General features: G+C 34.0%; 1 protein-coding gene across 2 annotated transcripts in view; it reads left to right on the top strand.

Moving 5' to 3' along the window:
- The first annotated feature begins 810 nt into the window (after positions 1-810).
- The window catches only part of LOC149801749 (cytochrome P450 3A24-like), a 41,061-nt gene continuing 24,506 nt past the window's right edge, over positions 811-17,365 (top strand). Inside the window, exons 1-4 of one of the 2 annotated variants that reach the window (XM_089956077.1) lie at positions 811-1,048; positions 12,317-12,413; positions 14,508-14,604; positions 16,942-16,994. In XM_089956077.1, the coding sequence (XP_089812203.1) occupies positions 12,334-12,413; positions 14,508-14,604; positions 16,942-16,994 (230 nt within the window). In that variant the 5' untranslated portion in view covers positions 811-1,048; positions 12,317-12,333. The remainder of the gene's footprint in view (positions 1,049-12,316; positions 12,414-14,507; positions 14,605-16,941; positions 16,995-17,365) is intronic. The other variant, XM_089956078.1, reaches the window with a different exon arrangement.

Below are 17,365 nucleotides of genomic sequence, written 5' to 3' on the forward strand. Positions count from 1 at the left end.
TATCCCACGCAGTCACATTATCCTGACACCAGGCTGACCAATCATAACACTAACCTCTTAATGATGAGCGCCTATCGAGACGGCGAACTCTTACTGTACTAAAATAATAGTATGTTTGATGGAGTTGTTTCATAAGAAATTCATTATACGTTTGAGACCCATCTTCTTTTTTTGCCTCGCTTCCTCATTCAGTAGTGCGTGTATTCGTATTATATGTAGTAACTTTTTTTAATACAAACACCACCAAGTAAATAACTATCGTGTCTATCCATCCATTCATTCTTCCCGTCTTCCATCCAACCATCCTGACCTGACACAGACTGGATAGTAATACGCTATAATATATGTATAACTTGCGTCCAGGGCAATCTGTTTGTTGGTGAATTATTGAAGTAAAGTGATCAATTTGTAGGAACATTTAAAATATTATAGAAGATTATAAAGGAATATGTCAAACAATAACTAAGTTTCATGGTGACATGGATAGGAAATATTTAATAATTTTATTTTCCGTCGAAATATAATAAATAAAATTGCGATGCGTAGGTACGTGGTTTATCCTTTCAACGTTCTTTTTCAAGTAACACAGTTTTGCTGATACGAGGCATTTAGTCCGTCCATTCACTATTGCATTGCACAACGCAAAGCAACACGCTGAATAGTCGTAAAGTATTTCACAATATAACGTAACTGTCAACCCAAATATTGCCCCCACTTCAGTCAAATAACTTAGGAGCTCTATATATCACGACCGCTAAGTTAAAGATAAAACAACTACACTATAGAGTCTTGTATGTTATGCAAGTTTATCACCCAGCAATATCTCACCCAGTGAGATAAGTTTGGGCGAACTAATGACATACGTGTTTGCTATAAATTTCCCCGAGATAGTGGATAAGTGGTTATAGACATCAATTTGTCAACGGCAGTGCTGAGCTAGCAAACGGACAGAAAGACTTCTTGCATTGAACACAATGGAGGTTCTTGGCCTAGTTTCTATTCCAAGCTGGCTCTTGGTGATAGTGGCCTTCTTGTTTCTATTAATTATGTAAGTCTCTCTCTCTCTCTCTCTCTCTCTCTCTCTCTCTCTCCTTATGTATACATCTTTACTTATCAAATGGAAACGAATAGTCTTACATCCGTCAGCGTTCTATCCAAGGAGGATTCGAGCGTATCATACCTGTCAACTTTTCATAAGTCAAGTAGGGAGATTGAATAAAAAATAAGGAGATTGGACCTAAAATAAAGGGATCGTTTGCAACAAGTCATCAGCGTCGTTTAGTCTATAACCACTTCCTTCTTGCAACGTGGTATTGATCATGCTGAGACTTGAGAATCCAGCAGATACTGCCAAACCATGATGGTTTTATTTTTCAAAGATACTTCATCCCTTTTGATTGCTTCGAGTGGTTCTTATCAAGGGCGCTTACATCTAGTTCGCGTTTGGGCATTCTGAAAATGTTTAAAATGTTGATCAATACCTTATATATGTACTCGGTCGTATGCAAATTACTCGTTCCCTTTAATACATATTTCATAATACCATGGCCCCCTAATAATGAAATATTTCGCATTTAACGTTAATTCAAATATAACGATAAAAATTGTCATTAATTCCACTAGTGAACGCAGTTTAGTTAAATCTGTTGTACTTATCATTTTGTCATAAAGTTTAGGTCACGTGATAAGTGTTCTGTGTAATTACGTCACAATAACATGCACAGGTGATAAATTAGAACAACCGCTCTGGTGGCCTAAGTGGTTATAGAGCATCCACCTTGGACGCGGGATGTTGCGGGTTCGAACCCTGGCCGAGTCATGCCAAAGACTTATAAAATGGTACTAGCAGCTGCCTCGCTTGGCGCTTAGCATTGAAAGGTTAGTGTTAGGACTGTTCGGCCTGGTGTCAGGATAATGTGTATGATGTCACATGTCCGCGGCATTATGGGGCATTATGCCCCAGTGCTAAACATCACCAAAAGCTGTCACAATGCAGACAATAGCGATATGACTCAAACTGTTAAAGCTACGTTAACCCACCCACCCCCCAAAAACCCACACACATATACTATAGAAAATGGATTCTGTGAAGAGCATACCTTGGATAGCTATTTATGATGGATTTTTTTGGAGAAAAAGAAGAAAAGAATGTAGAATGTAATAATCGTGAGTTTTTCGCAAATTTCAGGAGACATTATGAGATCAGGTGGTAGGCATGGATCGATACTTTTTTTCCCCGGCTTAAGAGTTCACAATATATGTAGTGTATTGTGCCCCCAGTTTTACAAAAATGATAATACATCTTACTTGTTGGTGAATATGAGAGAAAAAAAAAACAGTTATATTTGGGATTATCACTGGTCTCTGCTTATGTTTTCTATACATTACTCGCTCCAGAGTCATACATATCGAAAACTCTTGGCGACGAAAAGTGATTAGACCCCCCCATCACATCCACAACCCGCACATGTATCGTTTGACTTCCAGCTTATTTAGTTTCAATCCTATCTTTAGTTTCCTAGGTAATTAGAAAGTCTGATATACACAACGGATACATAGGAATTGGCAAGAAAATAAAATGCATGCTTGGTGTTCATTTTTTAGTTAATATTGGTTGAATTATACATCTTAGCTCTTACTTTTTACGCAGCGATGCACTTTCGCACAATCAAATAAAACAAACTAGAGCGTAGGGTAGTAATGGAAAGATAATGAAGTTCTGAAATGGGCAGAGAATATTTATTTGAAAGCTGGGAACATCGCAAGTTAGTGAATAAAAATAAAGATGTAAAAATAATTGATCAAATATTATTTCTTTTTAAGATAGTGAGATATCGATCCTGCTTGCATAATGTGAGCGGTCTGTCTTGACCTACATCTGCCATCTTAATTGATTGAACTATCCGGAAGTGAGTTGCACCGATATGCCCTCTGGTGTTTTCAAGGGGAGATACTAACCGTGAAACCCCCTATAATTAGCTTGGGTCTTGGGCGCCGTAACCACCATTAGATTCCTAAATAGCTTAACACCATTAGCGTCATAATCAGGCTGGGTCTGGGGCACCGTGACCCCTCCCCTTAACAAACAAATGACAGTTTTCAGTCATTGTATATGTAAAATTTACCCAATATATATTGTTTGTTCCCACACACTCAATATAAAGAATTGTATCTAAACGTTTGACATTGGGACTCCTTATGACAGTATGCACATCTGTAACGCATAAAGAGATCAATAAAATCTTAAGTCAGAAAATGAATGAATAATTGTTCAGTCAATAAAGGATAATCAATCGGTTACTTATAATTGTACTATAGTTTACATTTGTACCAGTTGTAAATAGTTCATTAAGGGCCTTTAGTGGCTCATCATCAGACAGTCTTACGAGATTCTGCAATCTTATGAATTATATCTGAGCTATATGAATGGCCTACTTACACAAGTTAGTGTTTGTAAATATAGTCTGGAATTTCATCCATTTACCTACGGGCAGAATGACACTCGAACAGCAAAAGAATATACAAGCATTATTAAAGGAGTACCAACACTGAGACAAATTATATATCCATATGAAATCGTGTGCTCTGACTTATTCCATATGTGAATAGGTTACAGCCATTGTAACAACTATTTCTTTCTGCTAGCACTACGTTTGCTGCGACCGTATTTTGTCATTGAAAGGCATGGGTAAGACGACGCGGAACCTTTTATATCTATTCTTCCTCTTCATGATGGTCTTCAGTTTAGGTAACAGTGTCATAGTGATTAATATTGCCACGTATTGCCTATGGAAACAACAAAGGATATGGCGGAAAGGCATTCGGGTCTATATACAATTTCATTAGATTTAAGTGTACAACTGTTTAGTTTGTCACAACTGATATTTTACAGGTGAAGTTTTCGTAATTATAATATGTGGGCCACTCCACAGCTGTAACAATTTTGTAGAGTTGGCCTTGTTTGCTGGCTGGTGAATATAACAACATTTGCTGCTTACTTTGAATTCTTCATGTTCTTTGGCATTTTGATCTTTTGAACGTTTCTGTTTTCGTTTAGCTGATTCGATATTTTGTGACACTCGAGTGAATATTTCTTTTAATTTTGTTAGAACATCTATCTATGAATATTTGTTTCGACTCCGCCAATGTCTAATCGATAGGCAGACGATCGTCCCGATTACACATCATGAAGAAAGGTGTTTCTTGGGTTGACTTCTGAATGCTACTGTTATAGGCAAACAAGACAAAAGGAATAAACTGGACGCAGTCTCTCTAGTGGTCTGACTCGAATATAGCACAGTCCAAATCCCATAGTGTTTAACTCATGCAAGCTTTCAGAGCAAATACATTCTGTTTCTTTTTATCGTACTCTCTGATTGGTACCTGATTGCATCCTGACAAGCAATCTAAACAAATAAAGTATTGAAAGTTGCTGATTTTTTTTAAAAAGTATTTCTTCCATTCTTTGGAGGGGATGGACATCCTTCTTGCACACGGAATTCAAATGGCGATAGTCAATCACGAAACGATGTTTTCTATCGGGTTCCTAACTAGTATGACAGGACTTACCCAATTACTGGCTAAAGGTCTGTTATATCCCTATTTAATAAATCCTACACCTGATTTTTAACTTACTCTCTTTCAAAATATCTTTCGGAAAAGAATAAAAAAAAAAAATGGAAAACATCAAGCAGCATGGTCTTTATGGAAATATTTGAAGAGAGAATACCATAGAAAGGTCAACGAAGGAAAGGAATTTTATAAAATAAAAGTCAAATTGTGCCTCCAAACGAAAGAATTAATAGAACTCACCAGAACGTGGAACTATTTTACTGAAATAGAAAATGGGCAAATATATTACAAAACAATTTTAAATCCTACAGTCGATCTATAGATATGTCAACAAGGAATGCGAGCAAGAAATAAAAATACATCCGAATTAAAGGTTAACGTGTTCAGCTTACATTAGATGAATATGGAGCGCCCAATTACAAATTAGTTGAGAAAGTCAGGATTTCACACTATAAGTTTAATTTTGCTTAATGCCCTCTTCCTAATTTCACGGAAGAGATTTAATCAAAGCAGTCATCTTAAGAGACCATGTAGTATATAAATCAGAAGAGACAAATTCAGATAATATTAAAATATTTAACAAGGATGACTTACCTATACGACAAGCAAGACGATGCCTTTAAGAATAAGACAATTTTAAAACGTGCACAAATGAATGGCATAAAATATTTGCTAGCTAAATAGAAAGGTGTGACAAATATTTTAATAGTTGGATAACGGAATATAATGTTGCCCAACTAAAGCTGCCCCCCCCCCATAAATAGTCATAAACATCAAAGTAGTATATATATATATATATATATATATATATATATATATATATATATATATATATATATATATATATATATATATATAATTTAGACTATATTAAGGAAGTAAATTAAGCCTATAGGTGAAATGGAATATACAAACCCTCGCTACTCTCGCGATGTGAATATTGTGCAAATATCATGAAAACTTAAAGGTATTACACTGGAAAAAAATAACATAAGAATATAAAGAAGCAAAATTAAATTGTGAATGTGGAAAGCTATATAAAGATGCTCAGTGTGCTATCAGCAAAAATGTAGATTTAAGACTAATTACTGGGCATATACAAAAAGAGCCTATGGAACGATCTATTGTCTAACATCCGTCTGTCGTCGGACGTACGTACGTCCGTTAGCACAAGTTTATTTTCGCTAATCCCAAACAATTTCCAGGATTGCCTTGAAACTTTACACGGACATGCATCTCATGATCTAGTTGGGCCTAAATGAAAATGGTATTGCTCGGACTTTAAATATGGTAGCCACAATGACAATCTTGAAAACTGTGGAGAGAATGTTGGAATACCTCTATGCTACTTTGATGTAATGTGGTTGACATTTCTTTAGATATTGTACTTACGGAAATTGTATATGATCTAATCGCACTGTTAACTAAAATGACTGCTCCCTTGTACTAAAAAAATCAGCCTGATTGAGTCTAACGTACACTATCTTTAGCACCTATTAAAATAGGGAAAATGAATCTTGCCGAACTAGAAACTACCAGCTTCTGAATGGGCAATGGATGAGTTACCAAATATATCAAATGTAAAATGAAACAGTTATCGGCTCTTGTTTCATTATTGGAAAGACCCTAAAGTAGAATAACATTTTGTTACTAAAATTTTGATTGAAAGAAAATGGTACTATGTAGATGACACACAGTTTGCATGATACGAAAAATATCAAAATATGAAAGGAATATATTAGTCTTCTTTGTTTCGTCTTTCAACTAGACGTAAAGTAAAACGAGTTGCAAATTAAACTAAAAACGGTTTAAAAAGCATCCCCAGCATAAATGTTGAAAGAAATATACAAGACTTGTTTAAAAACAGCAACAAAAAGAAACATGAATACAGTCTCGAAATTACAGGAGAAAGCCTACCGGGATTTTATTTACGTTTTTAAAGACGTTGAGATGTAGTTATGGAAAATAGGAGTTTTAAAATTTTGGCATTTAGGTTCAGTGAAAGGATTCTCGATAAATCTATGTAACTAGTAACAACGGATATCAGTATAGGTCACAAAAGTATAACATTGGTAAATATAAACATTTGCCCAATAAATATATGAGATATATAAAATTTCAAATGACACTGCATATCCGTCTATATTTATGAATTGAAAGAAAGAAGATAAAAGAACTTAAATATTCTACTGGTTAGAACTACAGAACAGTAACATATTATTCAATAAAACATTTAACACTATTATATATATATATATATATATATATATATATATATATATATATATATATATATATATATATATATATATATATATATATATATATAAACTCCTATAAGTGGGTTCTGATGTTAGAGCTATACACAACACAACCAAAATCAACTAAAGGCCTCTTTTAAAAATTATTAAGATATTGAAAGTACCACTAAGCTAATAAATACTTATACTGCAAATAGTCACAAAAGCATGACACTGACACAAGTATGGACTTAGCGAACGGGATGGCAGGGCTGCTTCGCTCATGAAATCAATAGTTTACAGGGGAGAAGCCTACAGAGTTAAATCTATGAATATTTAGGATCAACTTCAAAATCTGTTTAGCAAAGACCAAGTAACGCTGCTGAAATGATATTCAGTAACAAATCTAAAAAGGCATTATAATTCCACCGATATATGACATCTGTGGAAAAAAAAGCCGACAAAGAAAGAGATCACAATCGTTTAACTCTATCGAGGTATCGAATATCCACATCATACTTTGAATTATAAATATCCAAAATAAATTCGACTATTTATACATCACTTATTTGGGTTGAAGTCTCATCTCCTTACTAAAAAGCAATCTCCAATAAGAAATATTTAGCTACTAAATTTGGAAAAGACGGCCCCAAGAGATTTTGTGTGTGTGTGTGTGTGTTTTGGAATTTTGACAATTTTTCAGGCATATCGCTACGATGTCTGCAGTGTGGCAGTGTATAGTGATGTACAGCACTGGGGCATCATGCCGCAGTTATATAGCATGATGTCCCACCCAGTCACATTATCTTGACACCAGCAGTCCTAACACTAAAGCTGAGCGCCAAGCGAAGCAGCAGTTAATACCATTTTTCTAAGTCTTTGGTATGACTCCGCCGGGATCGAACCCACGACCTCCCGCATCCGAGGCGGACGCTCTAACCACTAGGCCACAGGAGCGGTCGCTTTTTTGTAAAGAGAATAATACAACGATAAATATTGTTTTATGGGCCAATCACTATAGCAACGTGCTGCAAATCTAAAGGATGACAAATTCACAGAATCAATTAAAACATTTCGATGAAATATAGGAGAGAATGGAAAAAGTTCTCTCGATTTTTTTTTAGAAACTTTGTTTATCCATACAAATAGGCCCATTTAGATTCGTTGGAAAGATTTGATAAAACTGAACTGCCACCAAATGAGAAATTTTATGGACTAATATTTAAACAAACACATATATATTTATGCTCAATTTTGCTGCTACTGCTATTTTGCTGTTGCTGTTGCTGTTGTTGTGGGTTTAACGCCATTTTTCTACGCACGATAGGCTATACATGGCGGTTAGTATTACTGTTGTGAAGACGTGCCCGGGAAAAGCCAGGTAAGAGCCATGGTGGCTCTTACTGGCAAGCTTTCTCACACAGCCACATTGGACGATTCCGATATTAAAACTCACTCGGACTGAAATGAGATGGCAGTGATCGGGTAACGCGAACTCTTAGACCACTCAGCCACCCGGGACCCCGCTTCAGGTTTTATAAATTCTTGTTAAATGAGTTGTACAAAGTCTTTTATGTAAGGTTACCTTCTCTAGTGATTTAGGAACCTTTAAATTTACCTCACGTTTGCTTTCAAGAACTTATTCGCTTTTTTACATTTATTTTGAAATTAAAGGGTTTCACCAACAGCGGTTCAAATTTCGGGTTATTTTTCTTAAGTTACTGAGAAGTTAGTTTTAGTCACTTTCAAGTTATTATCAAGTTACCTTTAAGTTATTTTAAATTATGTTCAAATTACCTTTAGTCTACCTTTACGGTATTTTTCGAGTTACATATATACTAAATATCATTTCTTGCTACAGACTTTTAAAAGTAACTGTCTGTTCTACTAGAACTTGCTCGCTTTCTTCGTTAAAATTAATATGTTCAGAAATGATAAATCTAGCACTTAATGCTGAAACAGGTAATCCAAACTTAAACGATAAAAAGTCCACTAAAATATCTAATTAGTTCCGTTTGTTGTGGTCTTCATTAAACTCTTTCTGTAATTAGTTTAGGCAATCAACTGGAAGAAATTTACGCATCAAAGATAGTGTTCCAGATATTATTGTATCTGAAAAAGATTTGTTGACCTGCCTTTCATTGAGATCTTCTTTCTATATTTGCTTAAAAACTATTTTGTCCAGTCTCCTTGTTGGCTAAGTATTTACCAGCTGTTTCCTTATATGTTCCGGTTACTGTCCTCGTTTTTAATTAATGTTGGAGGCTTGTATTAATCCATCTTCGTACGAAGCACTGACGCGCATGTCTTGCTTAGATTTTAAATAAACTAAAATAAGTTTAAAGTTCATTTTGATTGATTTAAAGAATGTTGTTGTTGGGTTTAACGCCATTTTTCAGCACACGATAGGCTTTACATGGCGGCCAGCATTAATGGTGGAGGAAGAAACCGGGAAATCCCCGGAAAGAACCACCGACCCTCGAGAAACTACTGGCAGGCTTTCTCACATACCCACAATGGCCGAATCCGAGACTCCAACCTACGCAGACAGAGGTGAGATGGCAGTGATCCGTAACGGAGAGCACTTTAGACCACTCGGCCACTCGGGGCCCCTTTAAAGAATGTACAATGGCGGATGTGGGAATAGATTATAGAAAACCTACAGACAATGCTATTTAAAATCCTACCAAAATAGAAAATAGTCCAGATCATTCTATAAAAGACAACGATAAATTGCCTACTGTTGTTTCAGAAAATAATACAGCTACTGTTTTAGCAGATCCGTTTTGATCCGCTACACAATTAACTGGACTGTTAATAAATGGAATGAATTAAATAAACATGGATTACAAATGAATTTTATTATGATCCAAATAAACCTAATGTATGTATTGCAAAACTCAAAACACTACTTTAACAAGAGCATGGTAAACCTGTGTCTCAATAAGGCTGATCTACGCAAAACGTTAGCATTTTCCTGTGCAGCTAGACACACTGGTGGAAGTAATGTTTACATTGGTTACTACAGGCAAAAGAAGGAGATATCTGGCATCGACCAGACGAAGTTCAGCCTTAACTATCACAATACCTACAACGATAAGAAGGTATAACAAGACAAGGAAATATAACTGACCGTAATTAATACGTGTGTGTGTGTGTGATTTGGATTTTGAACGTAACTTTTTTTTTAAAATTCAGTCATATCGCTACGATGTCTGCAGTGTGACAATTTTATAGTGATGTCCAGCATTGGGACATCATACCACAGACTGTCACGTTATCTTGACACCAGGCCGATCAGTCCTAACACTTAACTCTTAATGCTGAGCGCCAAGCGAGGCAGCTGTTAGTACCATTTTTGTAAGTCTTTGGTATCACTCGGCCGGGGATCGAACCCACCACCTCCCGCATCCGAGGTTCTAAATGTAAGAAGTGATCATCAGGATATACCAAACAGGTTACCAATATATGATTGAAAGTAGAAGGGCACACTTATTACATCTGAAAATGCCTGGAAGATCGCTAACAAAGAGGTTGAATTGGAAATGATTTAGACCGTCTCCTTTTTTAATCAGCTAGACACAACGATGGCAGTAATGTTTGCATTGGTTACTACGGGCAAAAGAAGGAGACCTCTGGCATCCACCAGACTAAGCTAAGCCCAAACTATTTCAATAACTACTACGATTGGAAGTTATAACAAGACAATGGATAGTACTTCGTATGGAAATATAATCGACCGTAATTAATACGAACAAGTCATTTAATGAACAAATAATAAAAGTAGAGTCTATGCGAGAATATCTAAAATAACTTTGGAGAAGAACATCCAAGATTATTAATGAAGCTAGAAGAAGGCGAATTAGGGATTTAGCATTTGCGGCAAAATAGATATCTCAAAAACGTAATGAATGAAAATAGGTCATTCTTAAATAAAAAAAGATAGCAGATATAGCAAATATCATTGCCAAAGAAAACGATGCAGCTGAACATTTAAATTAAAAAAAACTTTGGACAACATGAAATCAAAAGAGTACAAATAGTAACATGTACGGAAAGTAGCTTTAGAAGTACCAACCAAACAAGAGAAAGGTTAAAACAATTGCTCAAAAAGATGAATGTGCAACATTTGCCACTTTCTGACAGCCATTTGCAATTTTGTAAAGGACTTACCATTGGGAGCGGTAACAGAGGTAGCGACAAAGGTGGTGGAGGTAACAGTGATTCAAAATATTATTGAATATTTGCTTAAATTAGCTAAAGGATCAGCAACGACATTCCCTCGTACAATAGCTAGTGCAGTGACTTGGTTGTTAATATCAGCCGGAAAAATTCATTTTCTAAAATAATATTTAATAATTCTATTTTGGTAATTCTTACATTGATTAGTAGATTGAGATTTTCGTGTTTATTTTGCCTTTACTGAAAATCATCATTTTTCTTTTATTTGTGTCAACTTCCATCTTGAACAACATTCATCAGACAATCTTGATGACCAAATCTGGGTTCTAAGTGTAAGAAGAGATCATCAGGATATAGCAAACAGGTTACCCATATATGACTGAAAGTAAAGGAACACACTTATTACATCTGAAAATGCCTGGCAGATCGCTAACAAAGAGGTTGAATTGGAAATGATTTAAACCGTCTCCTTTCTTACTCCACTATTACATTTTGATGAATAGCACACATTTTTGATGATTTTCTGCTTTTTTTGGTCACTTACCTCTTATGCTCCAAATAATGTAGATTCCTGAAGATTCTTGGTATCAAAACCAGAGAAAAAGGTTTGAAGAAATCTGTAATTGCTAAAAATACAGGTTTCTTGTTGGTGTTGAAAAGTTTGTTTAAAATAGCTTTTAATGTATAAAGATGGTCCATAGTCTGATAAACAGGTAGACACCTTCTAGAAGTCATTAAATAAATTGTCTTTATAAAAAAATCTCTATGTAATAATTATGACAGCAATTTACTTGCATCATATAAAAAGGTATTTCGTCTGTGAAAAATTTCAAACATTTTTGTCTCCAGATTTTTAAATTACTAATAAGGTGATAGCATTCCAGTATACAGGAAATAATTCCTAACTTTAAAATATTGTTTTAAAATTAAACACGAAGATCGATAAATACACTACTACCTTCTTACATGAATGTATGTGGTACAAGACAACTGTCCACGTTATTTTTATTCGGTCATGTTTTCATCCTGTCTGTAGCTTCTTTACCGGTACGTTTAAAATTTAAACTTTAAGTAGACATGTTTTCTGGCTTCTTTTGCATATCCTTGAAGATTATTCTTATGTTTGGTAAACAGATAAATAAACAGTCCATATCTTTATTGGAATAAAATTTAAATCAGTATTTAATACAAATTTTTAATCGGTACCATCTTTTTCAGCTGCCAATTGTTTGGTTTTATATCATGTAATGAAGTAGTTCTATGTTTTCTTAGATAAGTGTAACAAAAATATAGTCCTTGTTTCTTTTCTTTTCTTTACATAGCAAGCACTCCTGTTGAAATGGAAACGTTAGTAAAGGTGCCTATCTGTTGGATCTATCTGGAAATGTTTACCCAATTTTCAGACCTACGGTCTTACAAGTAAAAACATTCTTTGTTAAACCATTTAAGATGAGGATGATGTTTTATCTTTCCCATTTTTATCGAAATACCTTAAAAGCAGAAAGTATCGTTCTAACTCATACACATTTATTACTTTATTTATCTGTTATTGGGACCTCTAATCTAACATTGTCATTGAAGCACTGGATCAGCAAATGAAAACGTCTTGAAAATCAGCATGGTTAGAAATTATTGCCATTATATTTCCTCGGCAAAGCTTTTGTAATTGAGTGCTTATATGGAGATATATTGGATCTGTCTTTCGTAGACTCTATTGCCGATTACAGTATACAATGATCCGACAAATCATTATGGATGTGAAACACTACAAGAACGGTATAAAAAGTGCCTTAGGTTATCTTAAATTTAAGAAACAATTTTCCGGTAATTTTTTGTATAACATGTGAAGCTGGCCATACAGTCTCGCGTCATTCATATTATTTAGAACAACCAGACTGGTTTCCGTACAGGTACATAAGAAAATGATCCATCTATATGCTAATATGTGTTTGTGTTGGGGTGCAGACTTTACATGCATTGAAATGTTCTACAGGCACAAAGGTATCGAATGCCTGGAAACTATTAACGCTTATTAGATAATCTTGGTCTACCCCTATTGGATTTTTCAATCTCCTGTTAACAAAGTATTCCCTTTCAATGAGTTAGTAAGTCCTCATGGTCCCGTCTGGAACAAAAGGCTACAACTATCTTCCGCCATCTAGATCGGTCTTGAGCAATGGCTTGTGCCTCACTCCTGGAAAGACCCATATATTCCAGCTCGGTCATCGCTGTCCTTCGCCATGTTATCTTTGGCCGTTTGATTTTGCGCTTACCAGCTGGTGTCCATCTGAGGACTACCTCCGGCATCCGTTCTTGGGGCATCATCATTATGTGCCTGAGCCATTTGATCCTGCACATCTTGATCTCCAGGGAAAAGTTATTACATTCCGTCATTTTATGTAGGTTCACAGATGTTACGGAGGCAGCTATTGTGAAATGAATTTACTCTGCTCATGGTGGTCTTCTCAAGTCTCTAACACTACGCCGTACAACAGTACAGACTGTTAATAGTCGTTATAAAGTCTGATCTTTGTCTTGAGGCTATATTGTTTTGATTTCCTGTATGTAGCTAATCTCCTGATAAAGCTTCTGATAGCAAACATTATATATGCACTGTGTAGTCAAAGATGTTCTTTTTAGGCAAAGTAAAGAAATGATGTCTTGCTTAATCCAAGTATTTATTTTGCATTTTATTCACTAAAGTTACATTTCCATTTGGACTACTTATGTAATGTCTTATTTTTGTATTCTTGAAGCAGGGGTTAAATATGTTTGTAGCCCGGCAGAGAAATGTGTGTATCTTTGATAACTGTTTTTACAAAGACAAAAAATGTGCAGCACTCTAAAAGTATCCGACTTTAACTTATTTTTATTAAAGCCTTTATTATTTCAGTGACAAACAGTGCACGTAATTCAATATGACTGCACTACAAATGTTATCTGTGTTTACATTTTGTGTTTTATATTTCATGTAATAACTATTATTCTTTGCTAATTGACAACATCACATACAGGTTCAGGCGCCATTTTTGAAACTGTATCTCCGTCTGTCTCCGTCTCTTTGTCTGTCTGTCTGTCTGTCTGTCTGTCTGTCTCTCTCTCTCTCTCTCTCTCTCTCTCTCTCTCTCTATATATATATATATATATATATATATATATATATATATATATATATATATATATATATATATATATATATATATATAAATGGGAGACTTATCATGCTGATTTCACATTTATTTTATGTATTAGGTTTTCATTCTACATGCTAATGCGATTTTTACTTTTATTTACTTCATGGGGTCCAACAACAACCAATGGTATAAACTGAAAATTCTGTCCTTACCCCTCTTTCTTCGTTAGTCTTTTAAAAACTCTTACCAGGATGCATATAAAAATTGTAATGGTTTGAAAAATTGAAAAAGAATTTAGAAATTGAGAATAAAATTAAAGAGAAAAGTACTTGTGCTGGCTATGGCACGCATGAACAACATCTTGTCAATTTTATTTCAGGTACTCGGTCTATAAACAGAGCTACTTCTGGTCACTTGGTATACCAGGTCCGACTCCAATCCCATTCTTGGGAATTATTCCTTCCATTGCTAAGATGGTAATGTAAACATACAACATTTTAGGTCGAAGGAACATAATATCTGTTTATTCTGTATGACTTTGTCCAGCAATACCTATTAATACGTTATATGGTGCTATTTAAGGGACATATGCTAGGCAAAGTATTACGATTGTAATTATTATTAACCATATATTGTATGCGTTCTTTGTTACTGTTCTATTTTGTTCCTAAATATATGTACTTGTGCGTCATTGACAAGAATACTTATTTAGCCTATCCTGGCTGAAAATAGTTAAATAATTGAATAAATTTCTGCTGTTGCATAATTATTAAATTCATGTCATACTTCAGAGACATATTTTCATTAGGATATTAACATATCTAGTACTGTTGACAGAGCTATTGCTATATAATGCTATTGAAAATCTATTACTATTGACATATGTATCATGTCAATTGAGACTCATATATATATATATATATATATATATATATATATATATATATATATATATATATATATATATATATATATATATATTACCATCCATTGAAACTTGATGACTGTTGACATATATTACCACTGAAACTATATTATCATTGATATATATTACCATTGAAAATCTATTACTTTTGGCATACATATATATCACTACTAAAAAGATATATATATATATATATATATATATATATATATATATATATATATATATATATATATATATATATATATATGAACATTGAAAATATATTACTATTGACAGATCTACGACATACTTAAAACTTTTGTGTTCATGCAAAATTAATGGAAAACAACAAAAACAACAGAAAACAAAAAGTGACTTTCCGGAATCTGATGCAATACCACTGAATGACGTTAAGAACTCAAGATAACTTTATGAAAGTTTTTTTCTTCTGCCACCCTTATCGTCAAACAAACAAAATGTATGCACTAAATTCTATTTACTGAAAATCACTTTGCTGTCTGAAAATAATATATTATGAGTGAGCTAGGATGATAGCCATGGTTTTAGGTACATCATGACGTCGTAAATAAGTTTTGATGTGCAAAGTCATAGTTAGGTACGATATGATATCATCGATAAGTTATGATGTACAAAGTCATGGTTAGGTACAAGATGATATCATCGATAAGTTATGATATATCAAGTCATGTTTATGTACAACATGATATCGTCAATAAGTTATATATAAAGTCATTGTTATATACAACATGATATCGTCAATAAGTTATGATGTATAAAGTCATTGTTATGTACAACATGATATCGTCAATAAGTTATGATGTATAAAGTCAGTGTTATGTACAACATGACATCGTCAATAAGTTATGATGTACAAAGTCATGGTTAGGTACAAGATGATATCATCGATAAGTTATGATATATCAAGTCATGTTTATGTACAACATGATATCGTCAATAAGTTATGATGTATAAAGTCATTGTTATGTACAACATGACATCGTCAATAAGTTATGATGTATAAAGTCATGGTTAGGTACAACATGATGTCATCGATAAGTTATGATGTACAAAGCCATGGTTAGATACAACATGATATTATCAATAAGCTATGATGTACAAAGTCATGGTTAGGTACAACATGATGTCATCGATAAGTTATGATCTTCAAAGTCATGGTTAGGTACAACATGATGTCATCGATAAGTTATGATGTACAAAGTCATGGTTAGATACAACATGATATTATCAATAAGCTATGATGTACAAAGCCATGGTTAGGTACAACATGATATTATCAATAAGCTATGATGTACAAAGCCATGGTTAGATACAACATGATATTATCAATAAGTAATGATGTATAAAGTCATGGTTAGGTACAACATGATATCATCAATAAGTAATGATGTATAAAGTCATGGTTAGGTACAACATGATATTATCGATAAGTTATGATGTGCAAAGTCATGGTTAGATACAAGATGATATCATCGATAAGTTATGATATATCAAGTCATGTTTATGTACAACATGATATCGTCAATAAGTTATGATGTATAAAGTCATTGTTATGTACAACATGACATCGTCAATAAGTTATGATGTATAAAGTCATTGTTATGTACAACATGACATCGTCAATAAGTTATGATGTATAAAGTCATGGTTAGGTACAACATATCATCGATACGTTATGATGTACAAAGTCATGGTTTTAGGTCGAACATGATATCATCGATAAGTTTTGATGTACAAAATTGAAGAAAATGAATTGTCTATCATTTTGTTTTCTAACCAATTAAAAGGTAGCCAATTTGTTTGCCAAAATGTATGATAGAAGTTATGTTAAATCTGAAAAGAAACACAGTGTTATAAATTTTGACAGGGATTGAAAGAGACCGATCTTAGACTGATGCAGAAATATGGAAGACATGTTGGGTACATTTTGATCTTTTGCTCCATCTCTCTTTCTCAACACGTTTTATTATTATTCGCTTTATTGGTAACGACAATTAACATTAATGAAGACCCGTTTTAGTACCGACAAGCGGTCATGCAGAGTTAATGTTTACTGACTTTAGTTCCTAAGTAGGAAACTGAGGTCAATATATTGGTGTCTTGTCCGCACGGAACTAAAGGTGAAGCATATGGGCTTCTTCAAAACATATCTAGATGTGATTCCTTGATATCCCTATAACCAAAGTACACTCATAAAACTCATATTGACTTTGAAATGGCAACCATCAATAACTTTCAAGGTTGAATTAGCTTTTATTTTATAATTTTTTAAAATAAAATTTCGAACAAAA

Source organism: Sinohyriopsis cumingii, chromosome 4 (assembly GCF_028554795.1).
Source record: "Sinohyriopsis cumingii isolate HCF-2022 chromosome 4, ASM2855479v2, whole genome shotgun sequence".
Classification (NCBI taxonomy): domain Eukaryota; kingdom Metazoa; phylum Mollusca; class Bivalvia; order Unionida; family Unionidae; genus Sinohyriopsis; species Sinohyriopsis cumingii.